The 16,653-nt window shown below is 40.9% G+C and overlaps 1 protein-coding gene across 1 annotated transcript in view; it reads left to right on the top strand.

Annotated features, from left to right (window-relative positions):
* nrg2a (neuregulin 2a) overlaps positions 1–16,653 on the top strand; it is a 90,248-nt gene that overhangs the window by 56,656 nt on the left and 16,939 nt on the right. The window contains exon 4 of the mRNA XM_086057886.1: positions 15,409–15,529. Within this exon, the coding sequence (XP_085914012.1) occupies positions 15,409–15,529 (121 nt within the window). The remainder of the gene's footprint in view (positions 1–15,408; positions 15,530–16,653) is intronic.

Genomic DNA, 16,653 nt, shown 5'->3' on the forward strand with positions numbered 1-16,653 from the left:
TCTTTCCAACACTTTATGGAAGATGGAGCCCGAAATCCTCGCTGTCATCATCTTCCGGCCCCGTGACAGCTGCAGCGTGTCACACTTTTGTTTTGAAGTGCGCCCGCAACCGTGTTTAGTTCTTGAAGCATTAACACAATTGCTACTTCGCCCACTTACGATCTCCTTACTTTTCTGTGTGTTTATTTTTCCCGAGTCTTCTGTATCACGTCCGGAGTTCCGGGAAAAGTAGACAACCATTTGCAACAAGTGTTCATTTTGAATATCTACTAATAAAAGAAGAAGTCGTTCCAAAAGTGCACGACTTGCTCAGGAGAATCTAAGAAACATTGAAAGAGAGTTGAATGCCTGAAAGGAAAAAAAAAAAAAAAAAGTCCCGTACATATTTTCATGTGTTTCAAATGTGCATGCAATAATTATATTTGATTTCTCAGAATATGTAACAAAACCTCAGAAACAGCATATTGGCAAAAGGTATACGAGGGCGTATACTATTTTTGAGGTATGCCACGGTTTTTTTTTCCCAGGAGCGCTCAAACAATCGCAGCTCATATGGCGGAAGACCAAGAAATGAAAAAAAAACATAAGTCTTTTTCTTAATATGTCAACGATGGGGGGTTGGGGGGGGGGGGGGGCTGGGGGATGGGGGGTGGAGCTATGCATGGCATGGAGCATTCAGTGTTCTGCTTCCATGTGCCAATATCTCGGAAGAAGAGGCAGCTGTCGATTCGTATCATCCGAAGGCTTAGAAGTACATCGGAGGATGAAACGGCGCTGAACTGTGACCTCCGCCAAGGCCTCAATTGCGCACCTTTAAAGTTTCACGCGGAAATCAGTCGAGGAATTTTTTGTGTAATCCTGCTTTTCAACCCACCTCACCTCCCCTTTCGCCGCGATAATGGGTCTGAGTTGAAAAACATATCTTCAGGCGGAAGCTTGTTTTTGCTTGTTCTCTTAATTCCCTCGTAATCCCGTCAAGGCCGCCATGTGATAAGTGGCGAGCGCAAGGAGAAGTTATTGAAATATCACAATGCATCTTTTCCTTGGAGGAGATCCAGTAAGCTATAAGGCCGTGTTATACAGGACAGTTAAGCCACAGCGTAAACCTGTGATGATACTGTGTGTGTGTGTGTGTGTGTGGGGGGGGGGGGGGGGGCAAGGAGGAAGCAGCTGTTCCACTGGTGAAGCTGAGTGATGTGAGCAGGAGGTGACACGAGGTTGAGATGTGTGCGCGGCTTTGTTAACGCTTCCTGGGTCCGACACACAAAAACTGATCTGTGACTTCATTTGATAGCGCGATAAAAGAAATCCCACTCCAGGCCTCCCAGCTGTCCCGGTGGTCTTCGGGCAGCACATCCGAGCGGGACTTGAACCAAGGCTTGCTCCGGATTCTTCTTTTGGGATTTGCCAAGGAACTAACAAGCACCATCATGTTTTGTTAATGCGTTCAAATTTTAAAATGATTCGTTGCGTCATAAAAAAACGTGTCAGGGCACTGAAAAGGGATCTGGAAGTAAGCTGGATATGCTGTATTTTAATATAAGCACTTTTCAGGAAATGGTGAAGGAGGCGGGGCATAGGCCAAAGAAGGATCCATTCGATTATGTGCCAACAATGATAAATGTATGGATACAGGATTTATTTTCCCCTACTTTGTTAGCGTAACAAGGTTTTTAAATGTAACCCTTATATATTTTTTTTATGCCATACATCTTAAAGGCATCATGACATTATTGCTTACTATGCAAAAGCTTTACTTAATAGTGACATTTTCTTAATTTGTTAGAATAACGACTACTTTAGTGCTGATTAGGGATGACCTTATTTCAAGGTATTAGTACTCGCGATCAGAAGCAAAACATTTGAAGAATAGACAATTGCCATTAGTTTCATGGAATTTTAAGGAAAAATTATATATATATATATATATATATATAAAAAAATTAAAATATTTTTTTATGTAAACTGTAAGCAAAAATATGCCATCAGTTATATACATTCCACATTTTGACCATTCTTGTAGTAGACAGCATCAAACAATCCACTTAAATAAGGCCGTAAATGGGGAATGTTTTGTTTCTCTATACAATATCGGTTGCCTTCATCTTTACTGCTGCTTAGTTCACGTCATGTCCCTGCTGTCTGTTTTTTTTTCTCTCTCTCCGCCTTATGAGACCCCAAAATCGCAATCAATCAAGATCTCAACTGCAGTTGACTTAACCTGTCTTTATTTAAATCATGATGATGTCATCATCCACACTTAAAAAAAAAAAAAAAAAAAAAAAAAAAAGGCAGCACGCCTATTTTGACAAGTTGGGAGCAAGAGTAGAAAGTACATAACATTTAAGTAGAGTAAGAAAGTGTTGGTCTTCGATTACTTCCCACCACTTGCAGAATAGTGATGACAAAATTGAGTTACGTGAGGTGCTTGGTTTTCTTATTCCAAATGGGGCACTTCAAGGTTTTTATTATTATTTTTTTTTTACACTTTCCAGCGTATCTTCATGGAACATATACTTACCATTCCTTTGCTTAAAGCTCATGGACACTCAGCGATGTCGTTACACAGCTGTCTTTTTATTCGAAACCTCCCATTAGTCCGCCGCCGCCGCCGCACTACCTCCCTTGTTGTTGGCCATTTTTTTTTTTTTTTTTGCCGCATGACTCGTCGCTACCGCCATTAGCGATATTTCCAGCGAACGCAGGTGTGTGAGCTGTGACTGGAACCGACGTCACCGCAGTCACAGCGGCAGAGTCATCTTTTCGTATACGGTCAACAGCATCGCAGGGGGGGACGCACAGCAAAAGTGTAGGTGTGTGCGTGAGTGTGTTTGCAGATTTCAGGGAACGGCGTAGGGGAAAAAAGCTCTGGTCCTCGCAGCTGGTCCGCAACTTTGAGTGCGAGGCCCAAATATGGAGCTGTGGTATACGTCTTGTGTTTCTGGTACAAGGCTGCAAAGTCTGCCCTTCCTCCCGAAACGAAAGCCAGCTGTTGAAGATGACGGCCAATGAAGACATGATACCTCCCAAGCGATGAGATCGGCTTTATAGCGCGTCAGTGTTATCGTAGCTTTGACATCTCATCGCAAAAAATGGCTATTTTTACGACACTTTAAGTACCTGTGAGTTTTTTTTCCTCCATTTTGTTTTCTTCTAATGGCTGCAAAAACATAGCAATCCAAAAAAAAAAAAAAAAAAAAAAATCATTTGCTAAAGTGAGAACACATGTTCCAACATCTGGCGTAAGAACCTGTCCCTTGGAGGTGTGCGATGGATTTCAAGCCATCAGAGCTACTCATTTAAATTTCACACGCTGCCTTTCAACCTTTGTGTGGGTTTGCGCGTGTATGTTTCCAGTTAGCATGAAATAAAATGGAGGGAATGATCAGTAATGGCACCTCGCTTGCCTATGATAACAGATTGGGAGGCTTTCACTTTGGGGAATAATCACTCATCATATCCAATACAGCTCAAAGTGCTCCGTACGGTACTTGAAAAAAAAAAGAAGAAAAAAAAAAGAAGATAATGCTGTCTCTATTCTTGTTGCCCGCAGTCTCCTCTTGGATATAAAAAAAAGTCACTTTGTTGCACAATTGTAGTCATTGAAGACACCCACATAGAAATTACCTTAAAAAATAACAACATACGCTAACAGTCACGATTCTGGTTCTGTGGCAGTATTATACTCCACAGTCTCCACTCTGCTGCAACGCTCCATTTTTTTCCCTACTCTCAGTCTCCTCTTGGATAAAAGTACATTACTCTAACGGTAGCATGTGTTTTAATTTTTGGTTATTTCTACTTGTTTATCCGCAAACTGCTACAGCGGTACAAGAAAGTGTTGAGCAGTAGTGTACACAATGGAAAGTATCTCTTTGGGCTTGCTAACACACAAGCGGACCTTCCTGAGAAGTATTTCCTTGCCACGGAGCTGCTCCGATTGAGGCAAGGCGCCTTCGCATCTGTGTGAAACTGGCACTTGTGCAGGAAGCGCCGGATGAATGCGAGCGTATTACGATCCACGAGCGCTGCTGCTGCTGTCTATCAGGAGAGTTTAGACACAGGATGGCAAAAAAAGGGTTGAGTGGATCATCGCGTCGACCTCGGATATGTGGGGGGGGGGGGGGGGGGAATCCCCGCGTCACGGAGCCGGAATTATGGAGCGGGAAATTCTGCGAGATTGATTGCTAATTAATCACAACCACAGCAAGCTGAGGCGTTGATGATTCAGTCTCGACGAGTTTGCGGTGTAAAAGAAAGAACAACGTGACATCAGCTAAGGAATGTTAAGTTACATGCATGAAAACGTGTGCGGGGAGGATCATTCTGCAATATGATTGGTAGAGTAACAGGAGTCAAGAGAGGGATTTTAGGAGTGGGCGAATACCAATAACAGGTATCGGTAGCTGTTCGGTGCCCAGCCTTATTTCAAGGTGTCAATACTCGCGGCGGTTAGTATCTGTCATTATTTTTTGGGGAGGAAATTTGTTGTAGCAAAAAGTAGGAGGAGTATTGAAACTTGGTATCTACTCAAGAGTTGAGTACTCATTCTGGTATCAGTCGGGGGAAAAAAGCGGTTTCAAGCAATGGCATCCCTAGATTTTTAAAATATCATTCAAAACAGTTAGCAAGTTTAATAATTGATTTTCTCCATAGTCAACATTTAGTCAAAATGTCGATCCATCCTTTCTGACATCCTGCCATACAACACTTTGATAAAAAATAAACAAATAATAATTATAGGTCAAAAAGAGATCAACTGCCATTTGGGTCAATTTGATCCCATTTTTGGGGTTCTTAATTGATTATTGGGTTGTTTTATGGAGTATTCATTTGACCCAACTTTTTGAGTTGTTCATTGAACCATGAAAGCTGGGTCAATTAAAAACAAAAAAATTTTTTAAAGAAAAGAAACAAAATAAGTTGTTTTATGGATTATTCATTTGACACAAGTTTTTGGGTCATCAAAATTGAGCTTTGTGAGTTATTCATGCTGGGCCAATTGATTAATAGGTTTTATGGGTTATTCATTTGACTCAACTTTTTGGGTTAAGTAAATCACCCCCAAAAAATTGACCAAATTGACCCAAGTGGGGTCAGGCCATAAAAAAATAATAATAATGTTCTTAGAGTGATATGGCACCTGTTCTCATTAGTACCATGAGGTACTATAGCCCAACCCAGTTGACTTAAGATGTGAAATGTGAACCTGCATTGGTTGCCAGTGAATCACAGGTCACATATAGAGACAGACAGCCATTGACACATTAAGGCTTTGCTTGGCTGGTAGTCAACTGCGCCCCCTCCCACAACGGCGCAATTGTCAAGTTTTATCGGCGCTGGTCTAGGAAAATACCAAAAGAAAGAAAACCTCACCCATGCGCACAGTTATATTGTACTTTGCGCTCGACTTGCCCTGACCACGAAAATCGGGCCCCAACTGTTACAAAAAATAATTTCCAAACCGCAACTATTGTTTTCACTACGCAATACAAAAAAATATCAGGATTTATATCTACCTGCTATGGAGACGTTCGTGTTTTTGTATTTCTACTTACTTCTTACTACATGAGAGAGTAAAGTATATCAGCGGGGGGTTGTCGGTGGGTAGGGGGTTTGTGGTTATAACTGCCTCAACAAACAAGGAAGCAAGTCTGCCTTTGGACTTGGATCCCAAATCCACCACGTGTCCAGCGGTTGCCAACTGCTGCCCGCCAGCGGCCCCACCACCGGCAGGCCCGCCTTAGGCTTCCGCCACCCGAGCCTCCCCCCCCCCGTTGGAGTGCGCCGCACGCCTTAGGGCCCCGTTGCAGTTTGCGAGCAGCTGTTGTGCAATCGCGCACTGGGCTGCTCTTTGATTTGACTTTGAGTGGCGGGATGATTGAGGCGGGCAAGACCAGGCAGATCAGCTATGCGACTGAGACATGGCAACAGGAGTCAGGAGTATAAAAGAAGACGCAGTCGTTCGGGTAGCAGCGGCGCGGCCCTGCTGAGGAGTGGGTGTAAGATTGATGTTGCTGGTAGGCTCCGCTTCGTCTCTAAGACGTTGGGGATTGTGGATGTCGTTTTCCCATTGTAGGCAAGCTCACGTTCATAATGGTCTCGCGCATGTGACCAACCCACAGCAAATAGCCACTTAATGCCTCTGTGGCTATTTTTGGATCACGTAGCATAAATGAAGAGAGGATTTTTTTTTTTTTTAGTTTTGATTGGGTGTGCCTATGTTATGTTTCGAAGTAGGCGTGTATCTTTGATCTCATATGGTAATATTTTCCAACCTGAAATCCCGTCAAAAAAAAAAAAAAAAAGCACACAATTCGTCATCTGTTATTTTGTTTGCTGCTCGAGACTTAATTGCTTGTCAAAAGATAAAGACACATAGTATATATAGTATGCCGCTTCCTATTAAAAAGTGAAGCCTTAATAAGCTATGGAAAGAGAAATGTTGAAAAATCTGAATATCGAAACTGTTTTTATTTTATTTTATATAAGGCAATGCACAATTCTATATGACAGAATAAAGGCCTATAAGATGAAATAAGAGTGCCGAGACAAACTTAAGAGTGACTAATACATCATCATCATAAGTGACATAGCAACTGCATAACAACTACAATATCATCACAAGGGAGAGAGCAACTACATAGAAACTGACATCAACATCATAACAATAACGACACAATGACTCCATGACGCAACACAACATACTGTCATAACACCATTCACACAATAACATTGGTGTTGTTGTTTTACATTTTGTTTCCACTTTCTGAGTAGTTTTGATCCAACATAGTTGCTTTTATTTAAAGTATTTTCATCAAGAACAAATAGTGTTTTTACCCAGTTACATTGCGATGTAAAAAACGAATAAAAATTACTTGAAAAAAAAACGAATAAAGTTTTTTCTCTCAGAAATTCTAATCACATTTTACAAGGAGAGTTTTGAGTACGTTTTACCGGTTTATTATTATTTTTAAAAAGTTACTCAAGCGTTGAGGAATGAACTCATGACCAATCAGCTTGGACGACATCCACTCTACCACCTGAGCCATGCCACGCTTGCCGTTTGCCACTACAGTACATTTCATTGCCGGTGTGTGTCCAAAATACGACAAAAAAAAAAAAAAAACGGGTCTTGGAGGATTTTGCACTAACACAGCAGGAGCGGCATGGCTCAGTTGCTAGAGTGGCTGTCTCCCAACCTCTGCATGCCCCTGTGCAAAAATATAAGTAAACCGCTACTGATTGCTCTTTTCACCTCCCTCGTCTGTCTTGTCTCTTTCGCCACATCAAACCCGCCCATCAGTAGCACCCTATTGCACCAAGAACTCTCTCTGCCCCCGTATGGACTGACCAAATCCCTAAGTGGCTATCCAGTGAATGCATATACACGCATTCCATTTGGCATATTTTTTTTAAGGGAAGATCTCTCGTTGCGCTGATATGGAAAAGTACGTTTGGGTGGCTGACCACCCTGCGAAAGCGCTTGACATTTATCTCTTCACCATCGCGTATTTGCGGCCGAGTAAAGAGATTTATTGTTGCTTTTTATTAGATGAAGCTACTGTGTGCTACCTGCTCATTCATGTTACTCCGTTTATTGGGAGTTTTGTCGGTTTTGCACGACCCCAAGGTTTGAGCAAGACATTTATACAAATTTAAGAATTGTGGTTGTTGGATCTGCGTCAGGCGAGTTTGCATCTGTCAGAAAGCGAGTGCGGTCTGCCCACTGTTCTCCCGCACATTACCTCCTCCTCCTCTCCTTTGTAGGCACGTGATTTATACGTTTTACGCTGATAACGTTGCTCTTTGCGAGTGAAAACATCAAATCCTAACAAAGTCCAGATGCAAAACGAAGCTGCTTTGGCTTGTTCCCGACATCGACTCGCACTCTGTCTTGTGTTTTTTGAGATTGCGCTCCCGCTCAGTCAAAGGCCCGAATCCAAGCTGCAGTAAATTATGAGCATTTTTCATAAATTGACCGGACATGTGTGCAATTCGGCACCGCGGAGCAGTCAATCGGAAATATTTTTACCGCGCAATTTGCCGAGGTGGAGCGCGGAGTTCGGCCTCATTGTGAGCGCAGTCGCGTTTGATGCATGTATGCACGCTGTGCCTCAAGAGGGAAAAACCTTGCAATGGGGGACCCCTCTGTTCATTTTTACGATTTTCCTAGAATCCTTTGGAGAGAGCGTGGAAAGACAGGCATGTTTATGAAGGTTTCCAGATGGCCCTGCTTGCACCCCCAGCTTTTCTTTTCAGTTCTCGGGCCATGAAGGATTAATCAAAGTCAGTGGTAAGGGCTGATGGCTAAACACTGTGGCTCTTTCGAACCCAGAGGAGACCTCTCCGCAGCTCCAACTCGGATTCGGCCCCTGGGCTACGAGTTCCCCGGTGAAAGTTGAAACCTGAGCTTCAAAACCAATCAAACTTGGTGAAATCATAAGTGCAGATAAACAAGCTCTGCCCCCTTTTACTCTGTTTTAGCAAGGCACCTGATCACCTCACAAGGGTTAGAGGAATTTTTGTCCGGGTTGCATTTTTGCGCTCCTATCGCTCTTGGTGGTGAATAAAAGAAGTGGCATCTTCAGAAAACGCGCGACAACCCAAAAGGAGCGCACGCACAAGATGACTGCTTGAACAAAGCTCTTAATTTGAAAATATGAACTCAAGAAGCTCCAAAGTGACAGCGTTTTTTTTTTTTGCTTGCTTTGTAAATAAATAACTCACCATTAAGATCCCTGTCCCTTTGGACGGTGGCTTTTTTGCAGGCTCTGCAATTCCACGACGAGTGCAATGTACTATTTCTCAGACACGTGCACACGATCCGAGCCAAACAGCTGCTGGACACGGGCGTGCATGTACCGCTTGTATTGTAACAAGTGCATCTGTTCACAGAAAGCCCTCGCTATAGATCGCGTTGCGCAATGATACAGCGCGGATAAAACAATACCAAAGCTAAGTGAGTCGTAAAACTTGCATTGACCAAAATGTGACCTCAATGAGAAATGCGATGACATATTTAAAACCAACCCAATGACTGTGCATGAAAAGCTTGCCAGAAAGCAAAATGGAACCAAATGTAAAGGGATGAAATGGCAGCTCATCAAGCTAATTTATGCACACGGTTGCATCAACAGCTGTCCAAAGAAAAAGAAAAACAAAAAAACATGAAAGTGAATGTGAAAAAGATATTTGCAGACACTGGATTTGTGTACAATGAAAAAGATATACATATATAAAATAGGATCTAGTGGGAGATGATTGTCAATGGAGGGTTCTTAAATGATTACTTGGAAGAAGGTCATGGCCTTATTAATAATATATGTTTTTATAGGCTGTAAAAACAGTTGGGTCAAAAAATAACCCAAGGAAGGGCAAAAGGATCGATGCAATTTTTTGGGGTTATTTATATAATCCAAAAAGTTGGATCAAATTAATAAAGCACAAAGTAACCCCCTCTTTTTTATTTATTATTATTTTATTTTTTTTACAAAACAAACTCAAACAACAATTTTTTTAATTTTTTATTTATTTATTTATTTATTCATTTATTTATTTATTTGCGTGGGGCAGGTGATTTGACCCAACGTTGAGGCAAAAAAAGTTGGATATTTTTTACCCATTTGTGTTATTTTTGACAAAACAGTTTTACTATTTATGTATGTATCACTGGTTGGATACAAAAAAAAAAAATCAACAACAATTTGTATAAAAAATGGACAGATCCATTACTTGGATGAACTTTGGTTTTAGATTGGATGTTACGTCATGTACTGCTGTTGTAAAAATCAGTTAGAATGACGTTTCCAAACTCCCCAAATTCCCTCAAACATGAGAAAATATTGATAATCGTAGTTATATTTCCTCTTCTGAAGTTTTTCAGTGTATCATGGCAGTATATAAAATAATCCTCAACCCCCCACCCCCGCCTCTTGCTCAATGTCAACTGGGATAGGCTTCACCCCACCTCCGACCCTAATGAAGATAAGCGCTATAGAAAATGTATATATATACATATATATATATATATATATATATAAATATATATATATATATATATAAAAAGTGCTGAAGCTGCAAAGTGTCAGCCAATGCAAAGTATGGTTTCCGCTTTGCATAGCTCAAACCTTGACTCGGCATGAATTTGTACAACAGATGGGTGGAAAAATAATTCATGTCATCATCTCTGTAAAGTGATGTTGGAAGAGTAATCAGAACACACAAAAGATGTCAAACAATAGGGATCAAAATTGGACTTTGACTCTGCAGTGGGATTTGTAACATTTGGCGATGCTGGGCCAAGAGATGGTTCCCATTTGCTTAGTTCGTTTTGGGACATGTACTGTTTTTAGCTTTATTTTTATTTATTTATTTATTTGGACTTGATGACTTTCTGTTGATGTGAAAAAGCTCATTGATATCTCGTGCATGCAGGATGCATCACAAGAAACATTTTGGGGTTGAAGTTGGGAGTTGTTTGCTTGAAGAGAAATGTCAAATGTTGCTTAATACGGCCACTGCTCAACTGGGTTTCTCACGTTCCTACAAATATGCATGTTTGATTATTATTATTATTTTTATTTTTTATTTTTTATTTTTTGAGAAATATGCACGTTTGATTTATTTAAGACTCTAAATGTTTACGGTTCTTTGTCTGTACTGTATGTGTGTCGGGATTGGCTATGACCAGTGTGGGGTCCATTTGAGCCCTGTTGCTAACCAAAACAGCAACGCCAAGCGAAACTGATAAATACTCCCAGATGTTGTAAAAGGGCTCACTTCTAATTAAAGAGAGGCAGAGCATGAGTCAAGATAAATTTTTTGGACATTGTGATTTCCTAGGAATGCTGACAGAAATGGGACTATTACTGTTAATACGGCTCTTGTTCTTAGTCGCTTCCTGATTTGCTCAACCTTTCTATTCCTGTTCTCTCCATTGAGGCAGACAGTCACCCCACAGAGCTTGGGTTCGGTTCAAGGTTTCGAGCTTCGGAGTTTTTCCTTGCCTCGATGGCCAAGTGCTTGCTCACGTGGGGTTCATTTGGTTTTCTGATGCACAGAATACAGTGCATCAGAAGTTTGGTTATGTATTGGCGCTAAATAATAAAAGTAAAGAATACAACTCACTTGACTGAAAGTGTTGCATATTGATATGAATCAATTTTGCAAATTTTTAACATACAGATCAAAAATGACAATTGCTCGGCGACAATGTGGGATTCTGGGTGGCAACAAGTCGCCCCCCTCGCCATCCTCATCTGCCCCGCCTCCAAAAACAATAAAAAAGCAAATGTGTCGCTCTAAGGTTTATGCAAGACTGTACAAAATGTTTTATGAGCTTCTATTGATGTGCATGCCAACATGTCATCATCCAAATATGGCAGGAAGTCATTTTTTTTTCAGCCCGAGCGAGCGGAATGCGATTAATTTGCCCTCGTAGCCGTCGTGCCCCAGGTAAGAGGGAGAGGGGCGGCCACGGAGTGATGTGTTCATTCATGACGAATATTACCCATAATTCTTACTGTGTCATCACTTGTCATATTTGGGAATGAGACAAAAAGTTCTGCGCACCTCAATGACTTCTGTTCAGTGTGACGCATTAGCCTGGCAAATGTTTCTTTTGTTTTTAAATGTGTTTTTTTATGTGAGGTTGTGTAACACCAAAATCTCCCTCAGGGAGGTTCAATGAGGTCATGTGTTGATGAAGAAAAATGACTGAGAGTGGTCACGTGTGGTGCTGTCGACTTTGCGAACGGTTCGTTAACTGACGAAACAAATAGTGATGCTGCTATATTGCGATTTGTCGTTTTTTTGCGGCGCCGCTATATTGCAGATTCTTCAGCCTTTATCATTTTTTCTATTCTACCTGGGAAAGAAAGTATTTTGCAATTATTGTTGCAAGCATTGTTGTATGCTATGTTTGTATGAATCACTTCTCTGTTTATTATTACCGTAACATCAATGCTAATTTCGGCTAGTCAGTCAATGGTGTTTCGCATTATATGTTAGCATTAAGATAGCAGACTTTCATTTGACAAAATTTGGTTGGTTTGTTAGTTTAAAACGGTCGGTGTTAAAATATACAACAACAACAATGCCGAATAATTGACTTAAAAACATTCATACTTACAGCTTATTCCATTTGTGAGCAGCATAACAAATAAATGTTGCTTCACCATGTTTGCTTTAAACTCTGAGCTCCACTAATTCTTCTCCCTTTATACTTATGTCTACAACATATTACTTTGTGGCAAATCAGAATGAAAGCCCCCCAAACATGAACCATTTTGTTTGAAGGATAAATGGGGGGGGGGGGTTTAAAGGGCCATACAGTGACACAGGTTCACTTTGACATGAGGCCAAAGAAACTTTGACAGCAGAACACAAGCAGGGTTCAAAACCAAGCCTTTCTGTGTGACGTTTTCATGTTCTCTGTCGCACTGTGTTTTTTTTCCAGGTCATCGTTTTTATATACAAGGTGGATTAGTAATTATGTCTCCGTCTAGAATGTTTCCCCCCCCGCCGACCCAGATCGAGGCTGCCTATTGGACGTCACACTACGTGTTGTTGCGACCTTTATTGGTTGCATCTTTTGCACCGTTTTCTATTATAAGCGTCGGGTTGTTTTTACAATGTTTTCATGTTCCCGACTGATCTTTTTACGAGGCGATTTACAAGCCAGTGCTCCAGTCAGAGGTCAGGTGCGAGCGACGATGAGGTAGTTGTCATTAGCTGGTCGACGACATGTAACCCACCCACTGGCCCCGCCCCCATGAGCATGGCAACATTCATTTCTTCTCTTCCTACTCCTTCTTTTTTTGTCATTTCCAGCAGTTATAATACCCTTTGGCACCATGCTGCCTTCCACAGGTTTGTAGTGGTATTACACCTAGTTTGGGGAAGGAGACTTTTGACTGTTTGGTGGAAATTTGGTTATATGTGTCGTGTTTTGTGTAATTGGAAGAAATCTCGGGCCTCTCGGCTCTTCCGCAAGGCGGGAAAAGCGCCGATGTGACTTTCCGCGTGTAACAAATGTGATCTCGTGACATCTCGTCCTGATGGCAAAGAGCGCACATCACAGGTCCAACTGAATGGACTCCAAACGCGCTTTCCAGCTGTTGAATTCGATTTATTGTCCTTACACAGAACCCGCGGTCGGAAATTCTCCGCGTCCCACCGACAAACCGTCACAATCTGCTTCAGGTGCTAAGAGCACCTGAAGGCAGGTAAACAGCCGCCGTCACGTGTCGTAACGGCGCGCGCGCCTCTCTCATGCCCGATCCTGCCGCCCTTCACCCCCCCTGCCTCCGCTTCCTCTCTCAGCACTCCCTTCTGCTTTCAAACGACGCAGCTCTCGGCCTGATTAGCAGCCTTCACCTCCAACATATTCTGTCTCTTCAGCCAAGGGGGGATTAAGTGCAGATACATGACATTTCGGGCCATTCCAAGGATCTGAGTCAGCGCATAAACAACTCCTACGCTATGTCAGGGAAATATTTATCTTTGCTCGTACAACTTCTCGAGATAGTGTCAACACTGCTGAGAGACACAATTACACTCGTGGATGGGGAAACTATCGTAGAGCCCTCGTGGAAACACGGGAGGATCCTGTGTGCGCCCGATTCAAGTTGATGAAATATGGATGCGTGTCAGAAATTGTCCATACCGGCCTCCTCTTCCTCCAGATTGCGAGGAAGGAGTGTTCATTTTGTCCACAAAATTGAACAAAAATAAGTTTTGTCAACTGTCACTGGACTAAAACTAGACTAGGCTGGACTGAAACCCTCATGAACTCATTTGCTCCCAAAAACGTGTAAATATGTTCGATTTTAAATATGACCATGCTGCCAAAGATATTTATATACATTTTTTTGAATGTTTTTTTTATGCTAAAACATAAAGAAGGCTTTGTTGCGGCCTCTGAACTAAAGAGAATGGTTGAAGCTATGGTAGTTATTACAAAACGGACAGCAGATGGCAGCAGAGTATAAGAGATCAACCAGGGCTATGTTGCAAAAAGCTCTTTCCCCCACTGTTTTAAACAGATTTGTGAATAATGATGAAACTTGGCTATATTTGAATGCTAACTGTTGCAAAATGGAAATAGATAGAAATAAAAAAAAATTCTTGATGAAAGAAGAAACTCTAATCTTTCTTTTGGGAGGTTCCGTGTTTTTTTTTATAGCAATAGAAAACAATATTCTGTGGGCCTTGCAAAATCAGTCAAAATCCAGCTGGTTGCTTCAGTAAAAAAAAAAAAAAAAAAGCCTGGGAGTGAATGAGTTAATAAACAATAACTGAGACTAAATCAGTATGCATTTTTGTCGACTATTGAAGACGAGACGATAATGTGCTTCGCTTGATAAAAACTGGACTAAAATCTATGGACATTTTAGTTCATAAACAAAAACGAGACGAAACTGATATGATTTTGTCTGCTAATCTGTCCCTGTGACACACAGTGACACACCCTCTTTCAAATCTGCAGATAGCAAGTGCAACATGCACAGACAGGAAGTGGATTCAAGGTGAAAAGGTTAAAAAAATAAAATACAATTATAGTTATAATGTGACATTAATCCAACGGCTATAACGTTCCAACAACGTTAATCCGACCGCTAACTAATGCTGGATAATTTTTTAACATGAGCTATAGCCATTTGTTGATATACTGTAATTGCGTGTCAAGTTGCTTTTGATCAAAAAGATGAGAGAACATTTTATATGAAATAGTTTTAGATATGAAATATACATGGGTAGAAAGATTGTCCTGACTAAAACGACAATTTTTTGTTGACTATAACTCGCTGAATTAAATTATGTTTCCTTGGACTGAAATAAAGACTAAGATGCTAGATTTATAGTCGACTAAAAATGGGATGATAATGACTAAATATGATCAAAACTGGATTTGGATTTGTTGGGGTCTGGATGTTTCTTGGGTTGGGGAGGAGTTCTGGTGGGTGGTGCCTGGTCGGTGCTGGATTTCACCTTCCTTGGTTTTCTTTGGTCCTTCCTCGGGTCTCCTGACGGCAGTGTTCGGTTTAGGTGAACGGTATGAGATTTTTTCTAATAGTTTTTTTTGGTGAGCTAACAAATACACGCACGCACGCACGCACGCACACACGCACGCACGCACATACACATACTCACCCACACACACACACACAAAAAAAAAAAAAAAATAATAATAAAAAAATAAAAAAATAATAAAGAGCAATGATGATGAAAAAATTAAAATTAAAAATAAATAAATAAATAAATAAATAAATAAATAAATAAATAAATAAATATGATCAAAACTAACAAGCGTGATTTAAAACACTGAGTGCTCGCTGTTACTCTACTTTGTTGCACGTATAATGACGAATAATAATTTGGCTCATGTTTGTCTCTCCTCCGCAGTAACCACAACGCTATCTCCAGGCTCAGGCCACGCCAGAAGATGCAACGACACAGAGAAAGCCTTCTGTGTGAATGGCGGCGACTGTTACTTCATACATGGTATAAATCGGCTCTCTTGCAAGTAAGTTATCCCTTTTTCATCGTTTTTTTTTATTTTATTTTTTTTTTTTGTTCAATTGTTGTGACCAACCAGTTGAAATGCAAACCTTTTCGTGACAGCGTTTTTGTAATATTCTTCATCACGGCAAGAATCTTCCTTTCCCTGCTGTTTCTGTTGTGGTTTGTTTTGTTGCGAGCACTTGATTCCTGTTGTTCTTTCTTCCAGCAGCAGCAGCAGCAGCAGCAGCAGCCCGTCAGAGGAAAATGCTGCCTAACTGCCCGCCTGTTGTGTATTGCAGCGCTCATAATGGAGCGCGGCGCCGCCGTGCTCATCCTTTTAAGTCCCGTTTAGTGTACAACAGGAGGATTGCGCGTTAAAAGCCCTTTTCGAAATGTCATGAGTCACCGTTCTGTTCGGGAGCAAATATTTATGCCCATTAGGGGCCCCCAATGAGGTAAATAGAGTCGTTGCTTACATTGAAGGTCCTTGGCAAAGGGGATCGTGACACCGTGGCTAAATTGTGCTTGTCGGAAAAAAAGAGCCGGTTGACATTATCATCAAAACAACTTGTTTTTTATTTATCATTGAGGTTACTCACAAACTCAGTGGAACCTTTGAGGTGGAACACAAGCCGTAATTCTGATTTGTAAACTCATTTTGTTGAGGAAATCATGAAAAAAATATACGGTGTATATATACCGTATAAATACCGTATAAATATTTATAATTAGGATTATAGTTATATTGTATATAGTATATTATAACAATAATTATAGTTATAATATAATATAATTATATTTAGTTTAAGTTAGTTTTATAAATGTAGTTTATTTTAAAGCCTTTTCATTTCTATTTTATTTTATTTTGTTTCTTTAATAAGCTTGGTACTAGCGCACCACCGAGTACAACACGAGAGATTATCAGTGGTGCCGCGGGAAATTATCCAAATTCATTTAACCGACTGAAAATTTGATTCACTTTTGCTTTTGTTGTTGTGCCGTGAGAGTTTTTCGAAAAGCGATGCCTCGGCTCGGTACATTTTGGGAAACGCCGCTTTAAGGATCCCATTGTTTTTTGTTAGTCCATTCAATATCCAATCCAAGCTCTGTAGTAATCCGTTCCAGCTAATAAAATCCATTCTTGCG

Source organism: Leptonotus elevatus, chromosome 16 (assembly GCF_054856555.1).
Source record: "Leptonotus elevatus isolate MCC_2025b chromosome 16, RoL_Lele_1.0, whole genome shotgun sequence".
NCBI lineage: Eukaryota > Metazoa > Chordata > Actinopteri > Syngnathiformes > Syngnathidae > Leptonotus > Leptonotus elevatus.